General features: G+C 44.1%; 1 protein-coding gene across 1 annotated transcript in view; it reads right to left on the bottom strand.

The window, feature by feature from the left end:
• Positions 1-20926, bottom strand: part of TFB2M (transcription factor B2, mitochondrial) — a 139002-nt gene that overhangs the window by 16877 nt on the left and 101199 nt on the right. The window contains exons 5-7 of the mRNA XM_078648799.1: positions 10875-10964; positions 2091-2153; positions 27-178 (exon numbers count right to left, since the gene is read on the bottom strand). Coding sequence (XP_078504925.1) covers positions 27-178; positions 2091-2153; positions 10875-10964 — 305 coding nt within the window. The remainder of the gene's footprint in view (positions 1-26; positions 179-2090; positions 2154-10874; positions 10965-20926) is intronic.

The raw sequence follows: 20926 nt of genomic DNA, 5'->3' as shown, positions 1-20926 counted from the left end.
TACATATCTTTCTATAGAATACTTACTCTAGTCTAGTAATAAATTTAGCTGTCGGCCTTGCAAAGCACTGTTTCATCATGACGACAAAAGTAGTAGAGTTTGCAGAGGTTAGTCTGTGTGAGAACAAATCCCTCCGTGGAGTTATTCGTACCAAACAAAGGTGGTCATTTGGGAGGTGCTGAAATAAAACAAGGAAACAATGCATATTTATTGTGCGATTAATACATGCGCCTAATTATGCACACTATGAACACATCCTAAAATTATTAACTGGGGCAAAGGGTGATATATGAACACAGCAAACAACAACTCGCACTCCATGAGAAGGACGGCACTTCCATGTGCAGCACAGAAAACATTGCAGACTAATGTTGTGAATGTAATGCTTAGTGGGCTTACTTTACTGTCTGCTACAAACCCCTTCAAACACGTGCTTGGAGTGTTTAAGGGAACGGAACAAGAGCCAATTTGAATAAAGCCAAAACGAGGTACCCAATTGCCCTGAAAAGCGACCAGTAGTTGAGACAGTAAAGGGCAGGGACTTGCAAGGATACCACAAAGTGATTGGACCCCAATTAGTTACACCCAGTATTTTTCTGGAACTGAGGGGGCATCCAGAGAAAGCATCCTACTTGGGAGCGAGCATGGTGCGGTCCTTGCTGCAGAGGGTCTCTTAACTGCATGCGTGCGGTAGGATTTCCGCCCGTACGCTGGGTTTTACGGATTCGCATGTTACGTGACGAGCTGGGCTCGTCATGAGCGTGCGAGGAGGCTACCTCATGACGAGCCCAGCTCGTCATCAGCGTCGAAGGGGTTAAAACGGATTCCTGGCAGGAAGCACTTTATTCTTCGTGCCTGCGTCGGATGGTAGTGACTGTAGCTCCTGTTGTGATTGTGCTTGCGCAATCGATGCTGCAAGTGCCTGCATCGGCCTGGGCTCCGCCTGCTGTGGTAACAGTGTTGGAGCGATCAAAGCTACATCTGCTCTGAATGAAAGTCAAAGGGCTATCCTATTATTCACTAAGGGCCAGATGTAGGTAAAAGCAGTTTTGAGAGTCCTTAATAGCGATTTTTAGGGAATCGCTATTAAGGATTCACAAAATGCCATGTAGGTAGGAATCGCAATATTTTGGGCGATTCCTTAATATTCCTTAATTGCAAATTGCGATTCGCAATCAAGGAATACCTTCCCATTCATTCCCATCGGCCTAGAGGCCCAAAGGAATGAATGGGAATTGCGCACGCAATTTGCGAGTACCCAATAGGTATTCGCAAATTGCGTGCACAATTTCAAGGGTGCACGGGTTCCAGAGGGACACCCTGTTGCACCCCTGAAATGTACATGTGTGCACATGTGGCGCACATACATGCCCTAAGGGCATGAATGTGTGCCACATGGCACTTTAAAAAAAGCAAAAAAGTGTTTTTTTTAAAGTAAATCACAAATTACCACCAACTTGAAGTTGGAGGTAATTTGCGATTCCTTAAGGCGATATCGCAATTTGCGATGCCTACTAGCATAGCATTTAGGGAATCGCAAATTGCGATTCTCTAAATGCTTACGCAAAATAAGCTTGCCGAATTGCCTTTTTGTCCCCAATGCTGCTCTCCTCCATGTGCCCTGCGCTGTACTGTCTTGTGCCTTGGAAATTATGAACACCCTCATGTACCTCATGTAATCGTATTTACGTATTCACATAACTTGTAAAGCTCTGACACCCTAGCTCCATATAAAACTCAAAAATAAATCAAGCGGTATATTGAGTTGTTTTCCTATAAAAACTTTACTTAGAAAGTATCTGGCAACGCCAGGATACTCGTGATAAATTGCAGCAAAGAAGCTGTGAGACGCTTCATTGGGGGGGGGGGGGGTATATTTTCTATTGCACACCACAGTAGATACGATTTTCCTATTTTAGACAAACAAAAGTGTACAAATATTAGCAATTAGGACATGGAAAATTGAAGATAAGGATATGACGAAGTTCATAGCAATGATTAAACGATGCAGGACAAATAGCACAAGTACAATCAGTACAAGAGCATGAAGTCAATTCTGCAATTGATAATATACCTACAGTAATACCTACCGTGCTTTTTGGTATTACAAGGCCCCCCATTCTTGAAGACGTTAAAAAAGACGACCATGGCTCCTAAGGAACAAAAAGAAAACGCTCATGTACAGTACCTCAAGTCATAAATATGATAACACCTGCGTTAATATAAGGTAAACAGTCTATCAGCAGAAGAAATATGAAAGTTACAGAAACTACATAGTTCTGTACCAGCAAAGCTGAACAATGCTTTAATGTCGCCGTCACGATGACAGAGAAGGTGGTGAATTAAACTATCAACGCCTTTAAGACAAAAAGAACACAATGGGTCTGTGCAGAGTACCACATGATATTTACAACAGGTTTTCTATCACTCTTGACTAAATAATCAATAGACAGGCAGTAAAACGGAAATATACTAGGCCACGTTTACACTGAGTCAAATCAGGCAAGGACCTTACATTTCCCCAATTAGGCTGCACTTCACTCCTACTTGCTAACCTGAAAATCTTCATTACAATTTTCGCAGATATGGTCCAAGATTCTATAATTAACCGGATCATGTGAGTTGTGTTAATTGAAGGACACCGGCAGATCTTGTGAAACAGGGGATGCAGCAAATCTATAAAGCAAATGGCTACCTGGAAGTGACATTAACTGTGCAATTTGCTTGATTATTGTGAAGCCTTTTCTTTGGATTCTGGGGCAATCACGGTTGCTTTCTAGTATCACTTGTGCGCAAATTTGTTTACCACTAACATCCCAGGGCCTGCGATACTATTGCACTCCAAATAGACACCAAGTACTCCCTTTGCGCTCTTAATTTTACAACAGTTTCTGCGTCGGGCATTGAAGGCTGAGAATAAGGTGATAAATGTAGGTTTTGAATTAGTATGACATAGTAATTGCAGTAAGAGGCATTACTTATGAATACCATACGTTTTTATTTACAAATGGGAGAGTTATTGTAGTTCAAATTACCTACACAAAATTAAACCAAAATGCTGTGGTACATCAAGGTGTTGTCATACAACCCCTAAACATTGCTCTAGCTCAAGAAATTCTAACCAGAGGTGTAAAAACATGTTTTAAAGCATTATTTTATCGAATATTGATAAAAAACAGCGCAGCTACTTAGACGCTCAATGTTTTTCAGACATAGCACTTAGAAATTAATCAACAGACTGGCACACTGATCTACATCACGGATATCCAACCTTTAGTGTAAAAAGAGCTACATATGTTCAACTAACATTATTAGTGTTGTAAGAGTGACCATATCAGTTACGATTACACTATTGGGCACTCCAGGCAAAATTGGGCGTAGTGAGCACCTCATTCCATCAAGGCAGGGCTGCCAGCAGTAAAGTGGATAAGGCTTTATCAATTTGGATTGCCTCTATGTGGGTAATACATAACGGTCATTGCTGCAATACCCCGGCTACCAATGTAATAACATGAGCAATAAGTTTCCGCTGTGCTGTATAATTTATCACTCGAATATTAGCTTTAAATATATTTTTCAAATTCAACCATTTTGCTCTAAACATCAGTTTCTGAAGAAAGTTCAGAAAATAAAGATTTTCATCTTGAATAAATACTTTTCAGTTTTGGAATACATATATTCGTTAAACCAAGCAAAAGCCTCCAATTAGTGAGGCTGGGCTGCACACAGGAGAGCTACTTACAGGTAGCTGGAGAGCCACCAGTATCTCACAAGCTACTCGTTGGAGAAGGCTGATCTACATTGTTAGGACAAGTCTGCATGTTGTCAGCGGCCCTGAGCCAGTACTGCATCAATCAATCATAAAAGCTCACTATCATGACCTATCCATAACCATAAACAACATTTTAGGGAACCTGGTACACCAGGATTCCAAGCTCATGTCCTGGCAACTTGGGGCCACAGGATACCAATCAAAGGTTCGTAAAGAGTCACAAAATTGTGGAGTCAACGCTCTGGATGTCAACGTTTACCAGACACCCAATAGGGAACACAAACTTTAGGGGCCTTTGGGTGAAGATGTGTGTAGCGAGCGTAAATTGACACAGACCTGCAGGTGTGTCATACAAAATGAGGAGATTGTGTGTTCCCATGGAATGGTGCAAAAGGCATTAGGCGCAATGTCTGCCTGTATCATGTACGAGAATGTCTCTTTATGAATTCAAGTACCCTTTGTGGGCTTGTGTCAAAGGATTTTGTATATTGGAATTTAGACATGAGCGTAGCCTGATGGCTGAGTGCAATAGGATGTATTTGAATGTTGTAATGTAATTTCTGAAGACTAGCATCATAAGTAATCAGGCATTAGTAGAGATCATGGTATGTCGTCAGAGGGCATTGATTGTAGGAGCACATGCGTATGGAGAGTGAGATGGAGGTGGAAATGAATGAAGAGGAAATAGAGGAGGAGGTGGTGGTGGTGTGTGTAAAGGTCCGTGCGAATGGAGTTCCTTGCCTATCCTCGTGTGCTAAATATGCTTGGGTAATTTGTACATCGTGCACATTTACGTGTTTAAGAATATAAAGGACAATGAGTGCACCAAGTGAAATTGTGGTTTTCCTGCAGATTTTCTTGTTCAGGGAGAACATCACGGCGTACGTGGGTCTATAATCAAGGCCCACAATCTCAGAAACATGTTTTATCTGCTTGATGGCGGGGCTGGGTCATTCCACGTCTTTGTTTAGTGAGGGCTCCCCGTGGCTTGCATGAACAACCCGCACCTTTTCCTGCGCTGCCTGCTTGCAACACTGCCTTTCTATTGGGGGCTACTTTGAACAAAACACCTTAAACAACACTAACCGGTCTGACCTTGGTCTGCCTGCTCCAGAAGCCCCGAAAATAGTACACAAAGGAGAGGAAAGGAACTTCCCCCTGACGGGCAGAAAGTTTAAAAAAAATCCTAGGTTTGATTGGATCTTGCATTCAGTTGGAACCACCAAAGTTAAAAAAAATACTGACCACCAAGCCGCAAAACTCCCCCAAAGCCATAACATGTACATCATCGGGAGCTGACGAGAATGTGCATCGGCCAAGTGCTCATGCACTGCAAGAGACAAAATCTCTCCTAAGCTGCTGTTTGCCTCCTGCGGCTGGGGTCAACTCCAGGCTTAATGAGACCCTAATGTTATGACCTGAGGAAGGTCTGGAGCTGGTCTGCGGTCTGATGGAAGAACTGCGCAAACTAGTGGAAACTCTGAACATGACCCGGATGACTGAAGTTCCTACTTGGACGATGTCTTAGGGCAGGGACGATGTCTCGGGGCAGTGGCGCTACCAAAGGGCCACAGATCCACGTTTTTCAGCTTGCCTACAAGCATGCCTGAGTAGTGGAGCCACAGAAATATTTTTAGTATCCTCACTGGACCTTCCTCGATTCTTCCCATAAAATTCCCTCCAAAATATCTGCCCTTCCACTTAGCAGAGAAACCTCGGTGCATATCCGGAGGAGGCCTGTTTAATTTACCTTGATTTCTTTCTGTCAGGGAGTTCCACTAGGGAAGTCCATATGGTTCCAGGTTTAAAGGGTAGCACTCACACATTGATATCTTGTAAACGAGGGGGGGAGGGGGCTGAGCGTCTGCTCTTAGTCAGGAGCACAATTCTTTCTTTACAAGGGAGTGAGTTCAGAATTTTACCCTCTGAGCAGTCATCAGCCAGTGCTTGAATGCTGGGATTACGAGGTCCATCAGTCTAGGACCTGGATAATGTCAACAGTGTAGGTTTTGGCCCTATGGAGCTCGTCTTGGACGCAAGGCACCGTACACACTATTGCAAATTGGCGTTGGTGAAGACCACAATAAGTTCCAGATGGATAACGGAGGCAAAGCAAGGATCCAGTGAAGGACACATTCTACACTACATTGTTCTCTTGTAGAATTAAGATCAGTTTGCATCAGAGGTGGTCATAATAGAGCAAACACAAATTGTGAGGAGAATGCCACAATAATTAGAGCAATAGGAGTTTAGTGACACCAGGTACCAGGACCTTAGTTCTGAGCCAATGAGGCGGAGTTAAACACTGGTGAGACAAGCAGACATACAGATGGTCCCCTGGTTCCTCCAATAGCCTACAGGACAGCAGTATCTAAAGTACTGGACTGCTAGGCTGTGATGAAGCATTTTTCTATTCAGAAACAGCTGGCACTTTGGTGGCTGCAGGAGTAAGACCAGGTTGTTTTATTGAGATTAGCAGTCTGCAATGGAGGACAGGCAGGAAAGCTGGACAGGCCAGCCTGACGAGGCCCAACACCTGACACATCAAATATTTTCTGTCTAGAGAGGACCAATCGAGAGCTCAGCGGCGTGAGCAGTCCAAGAAACCGTCTTTTCAGACCCACCTACCTAAACACACACCCTCTTTAGGGGCTTCTACAGTAACAGGTTCTTTTTGAGAGGCTACTGTATAATGAAGCAATGTGAACAAAGCGTCGCATTCTGCCAAAATACGAGGAACCACCATGCATTTCTGCGAAGGTTTCAATCTAACACAGCAGTAAGAACTTACAGTTAATAAACCATCCAGCCCCAGTAAAGGAAGTTAAACTGAGGTACAGCATGCTCTCATCTGAGGGATACAGACAGGCACCCACTGCTATTCGGCAGAATCTATTGCAATCGGCCTTCATATCCCAGGTAAGGCGTGTTGTTTCAATCGCTCATCAACAACACCCTGATTCTGGACCATGTGCACTGGGTGTCCACTGTACTTGGACTCAGTAGTGGGCACTGGCCCAGTATTTGCATCAGTCTTCTTGAAAAGCATAAGAAACATTTGGAAGCTTAACTGGGCTCCAGAGTGCAGGTTACTGTGAATGTGTGCTTGAACAGTGATCTGACAGAGTCGCGAGGACCGTACCTCCAGTAGAAACAGAGAATTTGCTGGGTTGATCCACTCGTTTGGGTGATTTTTAGGTGCCCTTTTTTCTACCCGTCGATGCCCGAAACAAGTAGGATCCAGTGTCCTGCATCAGTATTATCCGACCTGCTTAAAAACTCCAGGTGTTTAGCTCCTGCTAAGAACGAGAGAACAGAGAGCTTCTGAAGTTCTCAGAGGTGGCAAACCCGGTAAGATAACATTGCCTTGAGAGCCAACATTACACTGAAATTTAGCACCGGTGACCCATAATACAGTTTGGGGTTTTTGCTTCAGAGACTCAATTGTTTGCAAAAAAGGGCTTGGAGCCCGCCCATTGCTTACCATTTGTTAGCTTCAGTGTCACCCCTTTGCTGCCTCCTAATGAGTCAGCGTAGGCCAGGCGTCACTTCCTGTAGTTTCGCTGGGCATTGGGCCAAGCACAGATTAATTCTGCTTGAATGTTGTCGCCCCGTGATTAAGGTACTTTTTTATTACTTTGTTGCCTGTGTTGATTCTTTCCCCTCCCATCCACCACCTCTGTGTTCCCCACCGTCATCTCTGTTGCTCGCTCTGATTGAGGATTAATTTTTCTTGTTGCTTAGGTGCTTCCCCTTACTCCAGATACCGCCTCCCTTGGTGAAGCCAATCCCCGACACTTCCACTTCAATGTTTTGCTTTGTATATCCATTACTTTTGTCTTCCCTGTCCAACCTCGCTATGGTATCACAAGCTGCAGCAACTGTACTGAAGCACCAAGGTAAGAACAGTGCAGCAGAGAGTCTGGGGGAAGAGCAACCAACTCCTTCCAGGGCTAACCGGTCTCTGTGAGCAGGCTACTTCCTAACATAACTGTGTGCTCTGCCATAAACACATTATCCTGAGAAAGAACGGAATTCCACATGCTTTTTTTCTGCAGGAGCGTACCAGGGGTAATACTGCGAGTGAAGCTACTGGTCCAGTCAGCAACCAGTAGCCTTCCTCGGTACAGTAGGGGAAAGCTTACTGTAGCACACAGCAGCAAAAACCTCGGGCCTAGCCCCTCCTCGCCATGACTACTGTGCCCCTGTCCACATGGTTCATGTGTTGTCCAATCTCCATGAATCATCCTATGACGTATTCTGCTGACATACCAGGATGCGAGCACATTTGCTAGTGGGCAGTGCACTGAACTGTAAAGGAGCTCAGTTTTAACGGCAAGACACCGCTGCTTTCTCTGAGATGGGACCTTACAGCAGATGTTTATTTCTTGGCCAGGTGTGGCTCATCCTGCGTACATCCTGAACAAGGACCTTTATTTTGTATGTGATCATCCTAAACGATGGGTAACTTCAGGTTCCCAAATTCTGCACTTGCTGCCATCTCGAAGTCAAGGCCATATGGGTCTTAATATAAAGGATTAGCACTAAAAGATGTTTCACGTGCAAAGCCACAAATAAAAAAGCTCATAATGAAGTTGACACAATGTGTGAGCTGGTGCATGCAGAGCCCAATGGAACGATTGAGGCTCGCCTTGAGAACAAGCACTGGCAAAGCCAACAGGTCTAATGGCTTTGTCAATGTTTCTTGTTTTTTAGCCATGCTTTTTGCAGAGTGACTTCTGTGCAGCAAACGCCGGCCGTGTGATCGCTCTTTTCTTTAATTAAAGTTTCATCCGTGCTGCTGTACAACATGGCTGGCAAAGCTGCTATGTGACTTTGTCCCTGGTAGTCTCAACCTCCTGAATCTTGACTATAATCTCAAACTCTCACACTATAGCAGATAAGTGATTTTGTGGCACAAGGCAAATGCACTTAAAACTAGCTGAAATTCGTGTTTTGTTTTTAAATGGACTACTTGCAATTCCGGAATTTATCACTAGATGGCAGGACAATCCACGTTATGTTGGCGGCAGCAGCTAACTGCTGCAAAACCTTTCTTTGTCCGTTATCATAACAATTGATTCCAAATCCTAAACTGAAATGTTGGTAACATTGAGAAAATTTGGCAAGGATAGAAAACGTTTAGAAAATACATGTAATATGAAAAATAGCCTGTATAATCAAGAAAAAATTGCAGTCTTAACGAGAAAGGGTAACACAGCAACTACTCGCACCCTTTCAAAAACAGACATTCGAAGTTCAAATCTTTACAAAAAATGTATTAATTGGAATAATTTTAGAGAGCAATTCGTGGCGGTGTGACGTTGCAGCCATGCGGCAGCCTTTTGAAAAATTAAAGGTACACGTGCAAACAATGTAAACAGCTGCAGAAGGTTACAACATGAACCACAATAACCAGAGTTGTACTCAACTCATGAAGGGTATGCACAAGGCAAGAGTAAAGTCAAGAGCGAGCATCTGTGTGACATTATTCAGACTTCAGAGACGCATGTGAAAGGAGAACATACCTATCAATTCTGCTTTGCAGGATGACCCGAGCTTTGTCCCATAAACCGGACACGTATTTAAATTAACCAAAGCACCCTGACACCTGGACAGTCCTCTGAAAAGCGGGACTGTCCAGGGAAATACAAGACATCTGGTCACCCTCATGTGCATCCCTATACACCTCCCAGCTGTGTAATGCACATCATGCTCTGATGCTGCTTCCTCACTGTCTATAATAAATGGTATGTTCCGCACAGCTAGAATTGTTTATGGCTCATGCTTTTTTTTTTATCGGACTCACATTCCACACCCGAGAAGAGTTCTCTTCAAGGAGACCTAGCCGATCTCCTAGGCACCTGACTGGACACCCATAAGGAAAGACTCCAGCTGGTTGTGGCCTTCAGTACTTAAAAAATAAATCTGTCTGCGCCTCCTCGCTTCACACCCACCGACTCCCCTACATTTCACATATGAAATTCCAAACCCTGCAACATGACGTCAAATAAAGTGCACCAAGCATGTAAAAGAAAGGTGAACAATTACGAGGGAACTGGACCATGCTTTAAAGCAGGGGTGTACACTGTAGGTCTGCAAGGGCTGGATGTAGGCCAGATTTTCAGAATAGCCGCAAAACATACATTTATCATTGAATTTACCTAAACTGAACTCATTCACATACTTCTTTTCCTTTAAATCTGGCCTCGTTCGTCACCTCCGAGTTACAGTCTCCATGTCATGGCTGTCATAGGAGTAGAGCTCTTGCAGTGCTCAGTTGAAAGTAGAGCCTGGCTGCAGAGTGAAGATATCTGAACAACATTTATGGTAAGTGTCCTACAACGTCTGGCGGTTGTCATGTGGCCGAGATAGACTAGACTCACTCAACGTGCCGCAGCAGCCCTGACAGCATAAACATCTCACTGAGACAGATGCTGGGCATGAACAAGCTGTTCATGTAGATGCTCGTGGAGTTGTTACTGTGCTCATCATGAAATGGTACAGGTACAAAGCAGCCAAAGTGTCGGCAGTAAACGTCGGACCGGTCGGACTGTACAGGGGAAGACTTATTAGAACTGGAATAATATTTAGAGACGTTTGGAATCGCCAGAGGCAAACAGGACAACAGAGTTGATGACGACATATCATATACGCGAAGGAGATTTGTTTACTGGGATTGGCGCACAACGGACTGACCGGGGGTCGTTTCTGACATCTCTTTACTGCAGTTTCGAACTTTTAACATGAGAACCATGCCTACTATATTATTGTGTCCTGAAGAAGCCCTTTCATGGGCGAAACACGTTGGCTGTACCCAACTGTAAAAAGAATATAAGTAAAACAATCTGCAACGTACAACAAACAGAACCTGTGAAAGAACTTTACTCATTGACTCATTACTGTCCTAATCTGTATTGCCTCTCATCAACCTTTCTGTAAATTGTCTGCAGCCATTTAACTTCTAGAAATTTAACCTTCGTGGCATTATTTTAATGGAGGAGACAAAAGATCTACCAATTCAGTGGCAGTGTCTGGGTTAGATCTCAAAGCACACAAAAATAAACAGAGATAGTACACACCATCCCAAATAAAACATTACCATGAGTAACAGCTCCATATGACATGCAGTTTGATAAAGAACACTAATTGCTTGATAACTCCTCATTTCTCCAGGGCCTGCTATCAATTTCTGGAACAAAACAAAAAAATGGTCTGAGGAATTTTTAAATTTAAAACAGGTTATCATAAAAAGCAGTTTTATGTAACAAATTACCGAAAGCTGTACTGAGAAGAGAAATATTTAATCAAAATTCGTATAAAGCATCCATCTATTTAAGATCACAAAGCATACTGCAGCCACTATCAATTTAGTAATAAGAAAATATATTTACCTGTAACACCAATTCTGCATTATTAGTACCACCAATCGCAATGCACGCACATTGGAACAGGTTTTGTGCACTGGATGAGGTGGATTGACTTGCCCGGGACGAAACAAGCTCATCTCAACCCGTTAGAGGTCCATCAGAGAAAGGAGACCCACAATTAGGGAGTACCACTTTCACTGCAGTAGTAGAAATTAGTAGTAATAGGGGACCCACCTCAAAATCTATAGCAACTGAACTGGTAGACATAAAGGGGAAAGATAACTGGGCAGAGTCAAAGGAAGGAAAGATTCAGACCACAATGGATAGCCCTATAATACTGGGGAAGGCTAGGGGACCCAGTACACCAGGGGATGGCGCAAATAGGCCTGGTAATCAGGATGGATTGAGTTATATCCTAGAATATAGCTGGGGTGGCGGCCAAATATAAATGTCAGGAATGGAGAGACTACATAAACAGCTTTCAAAGTATATGCCTCCAGGAGACTTGGGCAGTCGAGCCTGACCAATACATACTGGATAGATTTAAATGTTTCGCGGTCCCAGCTGTAAGGGCGGCATCAGGGAGAGCGACTGGCGGACTGCTTATATATGTAGATCTTCGCATACAAGGGTCATGGTCCAATCTAAGATGGGATTCAGTGAACATGCAGGCGATAGGCTTCCGCAATAAGGGGTTAAATATTATGGTGATAAACTGGTACAATGCTGTGGGTACAAACATCAGAGCCAACACCATTAAAGAACTGGACGGCCATCTACAGGCACAGCTAGCATCCAACAAGTCTGCCAGGAATCCATATATCATCCTTGCAGGAGACTTCAATTGTCATCTGTGCGAGAGGTTAAGACCAATTAACAAGGAATGGTCAAGATGTACAGTAGCAAACGGCCCACACTTCGTCCATTCCGCAGATGGGCTGGAAATGGATAACCTTATTAATAAGCACAATTTGACACACGTAATGGACCTAATAATGGTAGGCAGTGCTGGGGAACCCAATCCAACATTTAAAGGTAGAGGTTGTCATTCCTACATAGATTTCATCATGGTCTCCCCCATACTTAGAAAATGGATGGGCCACTTCAATATAGAACTCAGCCCCTTTAGTGACCACAATCCTTTGGTTGTGGATCTAAAATGTTTTAACTTGGAAAAACCAGAGGGCAGAATTGATACTATAGAAAAGGCTACAGACCAGGGGAGGAGATTAAGGTGGGCCAAGATAAATGGAAATGAATTCTACAGCAACCTCGTAACAAAAGGTCAAAAATCAATAAATGTTTGCCTCGATGAAAGTATGGTAGGAGAAAGTGTGGTCAGGGCATTTGAAGAAATAGCCGGCCTTGTGGATGGACTATTAAAATCAGCAAAAGGAGTAAAAACAACCCAGACTCCACGATGGTTCGACCATGATTGCACTAAGGCACTCAAAGATCCCAAAAAAATGCCTCAGCCAGCGACCAAGGGATAATTCTAAAATAGCTTGTAGCAGATTTAACTACAAAAAAGCCCTGAAATCTCGCAAACTAACTCTGCAAACACAGGCATGGGAGGATCTAAGGGAGGCGGCAGTGAGGGGGGACATGGCTGCATTCTGGAAAGTCATTAATGATCCATGTTTCAAAGACCCCAGTGGGCCACATATGGTGAATACAATACTACCTGAACAATGGTTCACTCACTACCGTAGCCTCTACAGTCACACTGGATCGCCACAGCAGGAGGAAGGAGTAAGACCATCAGTACCCGTTAGTCTAGACCTCTCCCTGACAGAAGTGAAACTTGCAATCTCAGGGCTATCAAAAAAAAAAGCGCCAGGCCCCGATGGTATACCACCGGATCTCTACCTGAGCAATATCGACCTGTGGGCCCCCATTCTCACGAGGGTCCTGAATGAGGCAGTAGTGGCAGGACTGCCCCGTTCCTGGTCCTCTGCAACCATCGTGCCAATCTACAAAAAGGGGAATCGGGACGACCCACAATGTTACCGTCCCATATCATTAATCAACGTGACGGCCAAGGTCCTGGGGCGTGTCATCCTAAGCCGCCTACAAACTTGGGCAGAGGACAATGACATACTATCAGACACCCAATATGGGTTCAGAGAAGGGAGATCAACAACAGACCAATGTCTAAACTTATACCTTCTGACGGCTAAGTACACCATTGCCAGCAAAGGGGTTATCCATATGGGGTTTATGGACCTTTCGGCGGCCTTTGATCGCGTCAACAGACAAAACTATGGGCCCTGATGACCAGACTAGGGGTGGCTCATGGGCTAGTCGACACATTAAAAGCCCTACATTGGGAGACCACAGCTTCAGTGAGATACACACAAGAAGGAATGAAGACAGAGCCATTCTCCTGTACTAGCGGAGTGCGCCAGGGCTGTATACTAGCCCCATTCCTATTTTCACTATATATCAACAATCTGGACAAAGAGCTAGTGAAGCTGAGCGTGGACTCCCCCCAAATAGGTCAGCGCCCGGTGCCTGTTCTCTTATACGCGGACGACGCCGTGTTGTTGGCCCGCACCTCACTGGGACTCCAAAAGTTGATTGATGGTTTTGTTAACTTCATGAACTCGCTTGACCTTGCAGCAAACCTGGAAAAATCGTACGTCATGTCAATAGGCACAAGCACCAAAAGGGACTTTGCACACAAGATAGGATCCCATAGGCTGGGAAGGGTGAAGTCTTTTTCCTACCTAGGAGTCCTTTTTGATGAGAAATTGGAATTCAACGGTCTTATTGAAAAACACGCAGCGAAAGTGGTGGCATCAACGGGTGCCATAATGGCCTACGGGAGGAGACTTGGCAGATGGTCGCCGGAGCAGATACTTAACCTGTATCGATCAATTGTTTGTTCCAAAGCATCTTACGGGGCTGAAGTATGGGGTTTTAAGACCAACCATGTGTGTCAGATCCAAGCAGAGGAAAATAAGTTCTTCAAAAGGTTATTAAAGGTTCCCCAGAGCACCCCTTCGTACATTACACATAACGAACTGGGGGAATCATACATTGAAGACAGAATAATGATTAGACCGCTTCTGGCTTGGATCAAAATTTGGACCAACCCAGAGGCTAACTTTAGAAGACAAATCATTAAAGACTGCATGAGCCGGGACAGAGGCGGACAGATCCCGTGGTTAAAGTACGTAAAAGACTCCTTGAAAACAATTGGCTGCAAGAACTCCTTTTCGGACCCTGAGTCCATGACTAATCAGAATAGGACTCAGGTCAAAAAACTTTTTTCTGACTGGATGTCTTCGAAAAGGGCTCTCAAGGAAAAGGGGAAATCGTCCGTCATGGCGCATTCCCTGCTGAAAAAATCATGCTGAATGGAACCATACTTGGCGGTGATGTATAATGCGCAGGAAAGATTTTACATGACTTGCTTCAGACTAAATCTCCTACACCATCTACTCGCCGTTCCCTTGGGTTTTACAAGATTAGTGGAGTTGAAGGGTACCTGCGGCTGCGACACTAGGTCTCCGCAGGATACCCTTCATTTTGTTTTATTATGCTCCTTTTATTCAGTCCCCAGGCGTAAGTTTTTAGTAGGGATTCTGAAAAAAAAGAAGCTGGGACAGGCGAAAGCAGCTTTACTTTTTTTGCAAGAAGCTTCAGATCCCCATACCTTAATATGTATAATAAGCTTCATCAAGATGGCAATGAGACTAAGGAACACACGAGAAGCAGTGGACTCTAATAATCTGTAACCTTGCCCCAGACTCTAGTAAACCCTATTAATGAGCACGTCGCCCCATTTTAGGAATTTTATATTTCTTTTTAACTTGTCTTTTTTAAATAATGTTTTTAAAGAATGTAAGTTTATCTTTTATGCTCTTTTATGGTATCTTTTGAAGTGCCGAATAAAGGTATTTGAACTGAACTGAACTAGTGCCTCCATTAAATGCATACAGACGGACTAGCTTTAGGGGTCAAGAACACTTATCCCAACAATGATGACCATCTCAACATTTAGGGACTCCTATTTGAGTCTGGAGGTCAGTGCTACACACCTCTACTAACATTGAAGTTCTTAGCATGATAGAGATGCGACGGATCCTGGAGTAATCTTTGTGAGGTGTTGTTGTAGGTGGATGAGGAGGAGCGCCTTGCCAGATGGGCACAGGTAACACCACAGCTCCACCCTACCCCTTCTGTTGGAGAGCCTGCAAAACCGCAGAGAAGAGTGCGAGCCCTTTCGAGAAAAGTAACTTATTCCAATCTAGCAACGTCTGTGCCTTTATTTTCAGGTAACTGCAGGCAAATGTTGCAAAGCTCAAGCCTTATACGCACCCATCAGTAATAATAAAGTAAAGTAATAAAGCCAACAGGTCTCATCTAATCAAGGTATTGGCTTTGTCAATTTTTTTTGCCATATTTTACAGCAGCGTGCATCGCGTACAGAATAGCTTAAAGTCTCTAATATATTTTTTTTAAAGCACAGCCTGCACTCATGTGAGCCTCCAGCCTTAGAGAGGGGGAATCCATCTTGATAGTTAGAGTTGGTTATGTAGCTGCAAAGGGCAAGGCTCAACGTGTTCTGTGTGATACACCATTGTAAACTTTTTTTAGCTTCTGTGACACAAGCATTAGATCCTCCATGTTCCCTATAGTCTTCGACCATCGACTTGCGAGCCACTCTTGAAGCGTCCTAATGTGAAGGCACGCATTTGGCACTAGGTGAATGGGGAGGCCATCATCTCTAACAACTTCATTACTTTTCTTACTGCCAGAAACTTAGATGTGGGGTGTAGGGGAATTGTGTTCAGTAACAACTGGATGTGCTTAGCGTGTAGAGTTGCAATAGCTTTCTCAGTGTTATTATCGGCACAAAGGAACTCCTTGTTTTGCATCAAAGTTGGAGATAAAAACTGAAGGATCAAAGTGATGTTTAACAGGGATCTAAGTTAAAAGAAAGGGTACTGCCTTGTAAATTGCAAGGAGTGTAAAGTCTTCCCTGAGTTGAACCACAGAAATCTGCACTGCACTCTATTGTGCTGCAGGGAGTAAATGGTAGTGGTTGTACTTTTTGGTTTGACTGTTTGGAAAAAAACGTTAGTCACCTCCTGTAATGCCAGAGTGGGTCCTGCTTAAAGTAATTACCCCCATCGCTTACGACAACCCACTTCCCTTTCCAATTTCTATCCTCACCCACCCGCAACTAAGGTGGAGGAAAGACTTAACCGCATGCGTGCGGCATGATTCCCCCCCGTACGCTGACAATTTGTAAATCCCTTTATTCATGACGAGCTGGGCTCGTCATGAGCGTGCGAGGAGGCTACCTCATGACGAGCCCAGCTCGTCATGAGCGTCGAAGGGGTTAATCGTCTTGATCCCAAGAGAGCAGTCAGCTTACACGTGGACAGAACAAGCAAATTCAGACCAGATGATCAACTCTTTGTTGGATATGTTGAAATGATGAAGGGCAAGCAGGTTAACAAAATAACTCCAACCAGATCGAGAGCAATAAAAAATCCTGTACATCAAGATCTTCTACGCCATGGCACACTAGGATCCTCCAGAAGGTATCCGAGCTCATTCTACTAGAGAAAAGTCTTCAACATCAGTACTGGTGACCGAGGCCAGTGGTGGAAATTTGAAAAACGCCAATGTGGACTTCATTTCTCACTTTTGCAAAGCACTTTTGTTTAGATTCTGAAGTGAGGTAAGATTGTCACTTTGGCTCATTCAGTTCTTCAGGACTGTTTGGTATAAGCAGTCATGCATCTACCATTAGATGTAGAATTTCTTGAGAAATCTACTAAAATGGTGAGAAATCTGCTGGTAAAAGTATCTATCAGAAGTACAAGTTACTAACCTTCTGGGGCATACTGGATCTATGTGCAAACTCCTCACTGACGCAACCACCTCTCCACTACACAACTAAATATAACAGTCTTCTTATCATGTACTTTTAATTTTTCTGAAAACTGCACATATCTGATTAGGCTATTGGTTTCATTCATTCACCTTGAAGGTGCGCTAAACCATAGATGGAAACAGACGTGAGCACGTCGACCAGGCATTTTAAGGCTCCAGTGATGTCACACAGTGCTGCGTGCCTCACCATGGTGGAGCCAGCACCATCTATCGGAAGAGAAGAGCTAATGGAAAGTTTCAGATCCAGTCAGACGCCTGGGATATTCATAAAGAGAGGAATCTGCAGGATGAAGTATCCATCAGAAATTCTTTTTTGGAATGTCTGTTTGGAAATCCTCCCTAATACTTTGTTTCTAATCTGCCATGTCAAAATCTACAGGCTGTTAATATTACTCTTCAGCAACATAACAAAAGTATCAGCTGGTTCAGTAGTGGCCCCTAAAGCATTTTGGGATGATTGAGGACGACTCTGGTGTATTCCAGTAGGTCTTCTATGTTCCTTGAAATGTTTAAATCTTTAGACACCGATGATACTATTAGTTTTTACATCAACAGGGTTGTAAATTGATTTTTTTTCATGTGGTTTGTTACAATGTTTGGTTGGACTATTGTTGACTTTTTAGTAATATTACAATAACTTTAGAAACCCAAGTTGGTAAGTCAACAGGTGGCATCTAGTCTGGATCAGACTTTAACAAATGCTCTTTTTGAGAACCCTAACGAATCATCACAGGGCCAAACTGTCTCAGGGAATTAATCTATTTATGCAACACTAGAAAAATAAGTTGATTTCTATGTGCAAAAATGTTTACTATTTGATCCGTTTCTCATCTAAGTTACAGACATCCTAATTAAACTCAGAGAAATTTCAATCTGAAAAATGATTCCATCCACCTGTGATATGATTACTATGCATCTAAGTATACCCATTATGGAGGACAAGCAAGCAAATGGAATGGTATTGTAACTACACATTGATATACACCGCTATGCAATTTCTACTGAATGATTTTATACCATACTACATCTACTTGTATTCTGATGGAAAATTCTACTGGGACCCACTTGAGCAGCAATATGGCAACGCCCTATGTGGATATTTAGAAGAACGTTCTTGAGGCAAAGTGTTTTTTAAAACTAGAAACTGAATTCTAACACAACCCATTGGTTGAATCACATCAATGGCGTCCTTGATCTATGGTCAGGCACTGGAAAAACAAGCATTGGAAATGCAATAGGTCTCGCAGTAGTAAAGTTTGAGCTATAGGTGTTATTTATTTTTTTGTTTTTTATTTATGTGTTGTTTTTTCTAAATAGCTAAATTAATAGCTTTCTTCTTTACAAAGCCAATAGTTATAATTTTTGTAAATGTGACACCTCTAGCATTTGTAAAGCAACATGTTTTGTATTAACGGGACTTATATGTGACTTATATGTATTGATATAAAAAAAATCAATGGCTTAAAAAAACAATTAATAATTAATACGTAAATAAAATGGATTTTATTTTATATTGCCAATAGCTTAAAGTTTATTAAATATATTTAGTGAAGATGCTGTGGTTGCGCTGAGTGAGGGTGAGTGAGGGTGAGGGTGAGTGAGGGGTTGAGGGTGAGTGAGGGTGAGGGGTTGAGGGTGAGTGAGGGTGAGTGAGGGTGAGTGAGGGTGAGTGAGGGTGAGTGAGGGTGAGTGAGGGTGAGTGAGGGTGAGTGAGGGTGAGAGGGTGAGAGGGTGAGAGGGTGAGGGTGGGTGAGGGTGAGTGAGGGTGAGGGTGAGTGAGGGTGAGGGTGAGGGGTTGAGGGTGAGTGAGGGTGAGGGTTGGTGAGGGTGAGTGAGGGTGAGGGGTTGAGGGTGAGTGAGGGTGAGGGGTTGAGGGTGAGTGAGGGTGAGGGGTTGAGGGTGAGTGAGGGTGAGGGTGAGGGTGGGTGAGGGTGAGTGAGGGTGAGGGGTTGAGGGTGAGTGAGGGTGAGGGTGAGTGAGGATGAGGTGTTGAGGGTGGGTGAGGGTGAGTGAGGGTGAGGGTGAGGGTGGGTGAGTGTGAGGGTGGGTGAGTGTGAGTGAGGGTGAGTGAGGGTGAGGGGTTGAGGGTGAGTGATGGTGAGGGGTTGAGGGTGAGTGAGGGTGAGGGGTTGAGGGTGGGTGAGGGTGAGTGAGGGTGAGGGGTTGAGGGTGAGTGAGGGTGAGGGGTTGAGGGTGTCCAGGAAGCACATATGTTCGATAAATACTCCATGGTCACCCCAAAAGCATTTTAGGCCAATAGAATGGGTGTCTGATGGTCGCAAATCATAAAGTGATTGAGAAATCTACCTCATTTACCTAGTACCTCCTCTGCCTGGCCTCTACATGACAACGCACCCTAAGCAGATTGTAGCGCCTAAAAGCATCCTTGGAGAAGAGCATTAGTCATGCATTTGTAATATTTTGGCCACATTTCAAGAGCTATCGGCAGCCTCATCTTCAAGCCCTCATAAACCAATGAACACTCACTAAAGCGTATAACTCTCGGTTGCAACATTGGGGGGCTGTACCCTAAGGACACCCCAAAGTGAAGCAACCACGGCTTCCCTTTAGCCAAAAAGTGTTGCCTCAGTGCGGTCACGTGACCCACCCACTTCTTAAGAAGTCAGAGCAGCCTCGTCGCCGCCAGTTCCCCTTCCTGGTTGCTGCAAGCCTCAGGTAAGCGAGGTGCAGGCTCGCCCACAGCTTGGGATGCTGCCCGTCCTCGCCATGTTTATTTCTGTATCTAGTGCCGACTTTTATAGTTAGCAGGTTTCAAAGCGCTGCAAAGGCTCTCAATTTCAAATTAAGAGACTGTGAACTAAGAGAGTGTGAACTTAGTCTATAGTGACTGTTTATGTGTGCAAGGAAGTCGAGTTATTTTCTTATCATAAACAATCGAACTTTTAACCTGTTGTATTAGTGGGGGAGGGATGGAGAGCGGTTGGACAGGAGAGGGGAAAGAGTTATAGACGCGAAGACAGAGGAAGTGAGAAGGTGAGTATCTAAAGGAGTGCATTGGGTGAAAGGAGTGAGATGACAAACAATGAGTGAAGATAGAAGAGAGAAAGAGAAAAGGCACAAAGGGAGGAAGAAAGAAAAGAGCAAAGGAGGGTGAGGGGGCGTGGAAGAAAGAGAGGTGGGTTTGGGGACGAGAAAGAGCGCTGCGGTGCTTCTACCCTGACACATCTGCGCTGGAAGCACCACATAGTTACTCCCACGGACCCGGAGTCACATCTGTGGACACCAGAGAGTTGAACGCCCACCTCAGCAAACATACACACTGTTAACTCTTTGCAAAGCCCGCAGTCTCCAGCCAGCCGCAGCTCCTTACACAAAATGCCTCTACCTTGGAGTTGGAATGGTCAGTCTTGTAAACTCCCTGGTGGCATCTTAAGGAATTTTGGACCCTGGGCAAGACATACTTTTGAGATCCCTGCGCGGTGCAACTTGTACTTTTATTATCCTTTTTGTGCGAATTCAAGCCTGTATGGTTCCAAATAAAGTTTCCGAAACTGTGGTCGCTGAAAAAACAGCTGAAATATGCCTTGAGTGAGGCGCCAAGATATCCTTAAGAAATGTAAAAGGAGCCTGGGTCAGAGGTACGCAGAGGAAAGCAGAGAGGTTTAGATGCAGAAATAGAGGCGACATTGAGAGTAAGTTCACTTTTCCCAGGGCGGGTAGGGCGGATGAGCTTGCATGGTGGGGGGACGGGGCAGTTGCCCAACTTGCCCAAGCTTTAAACTGTATCTGTCATCTTATCCACGATATAGTGCCGAGAAGCATTCTAGAGGGGGATGGTTTTTTTGGGAGAGAGAGAGAAAGAGAGAGAGAGAGAGAGAGAGAGAGAGAGATGGTGGCAGGGGATTCTTCA

This window comes from Lissotriton helveticus, chromosome 6 (assembly GCF_964261635.1).
Source record: "Lissotriton helveticus chromosome 6, aLisHel1.1, whole genome shotgun sequence".
In the NCBI taxonomy this organism is placed as follows: domain Eukaryota; kingdom Metazoa; phylum Chordata; class Amphibia; order Caudata; family Salamandridae; genus Lissotriton; species Lissotriton helveticus.
This window is presented reverse-complemented; position numbering and strand designations above follow the sequence as displayed.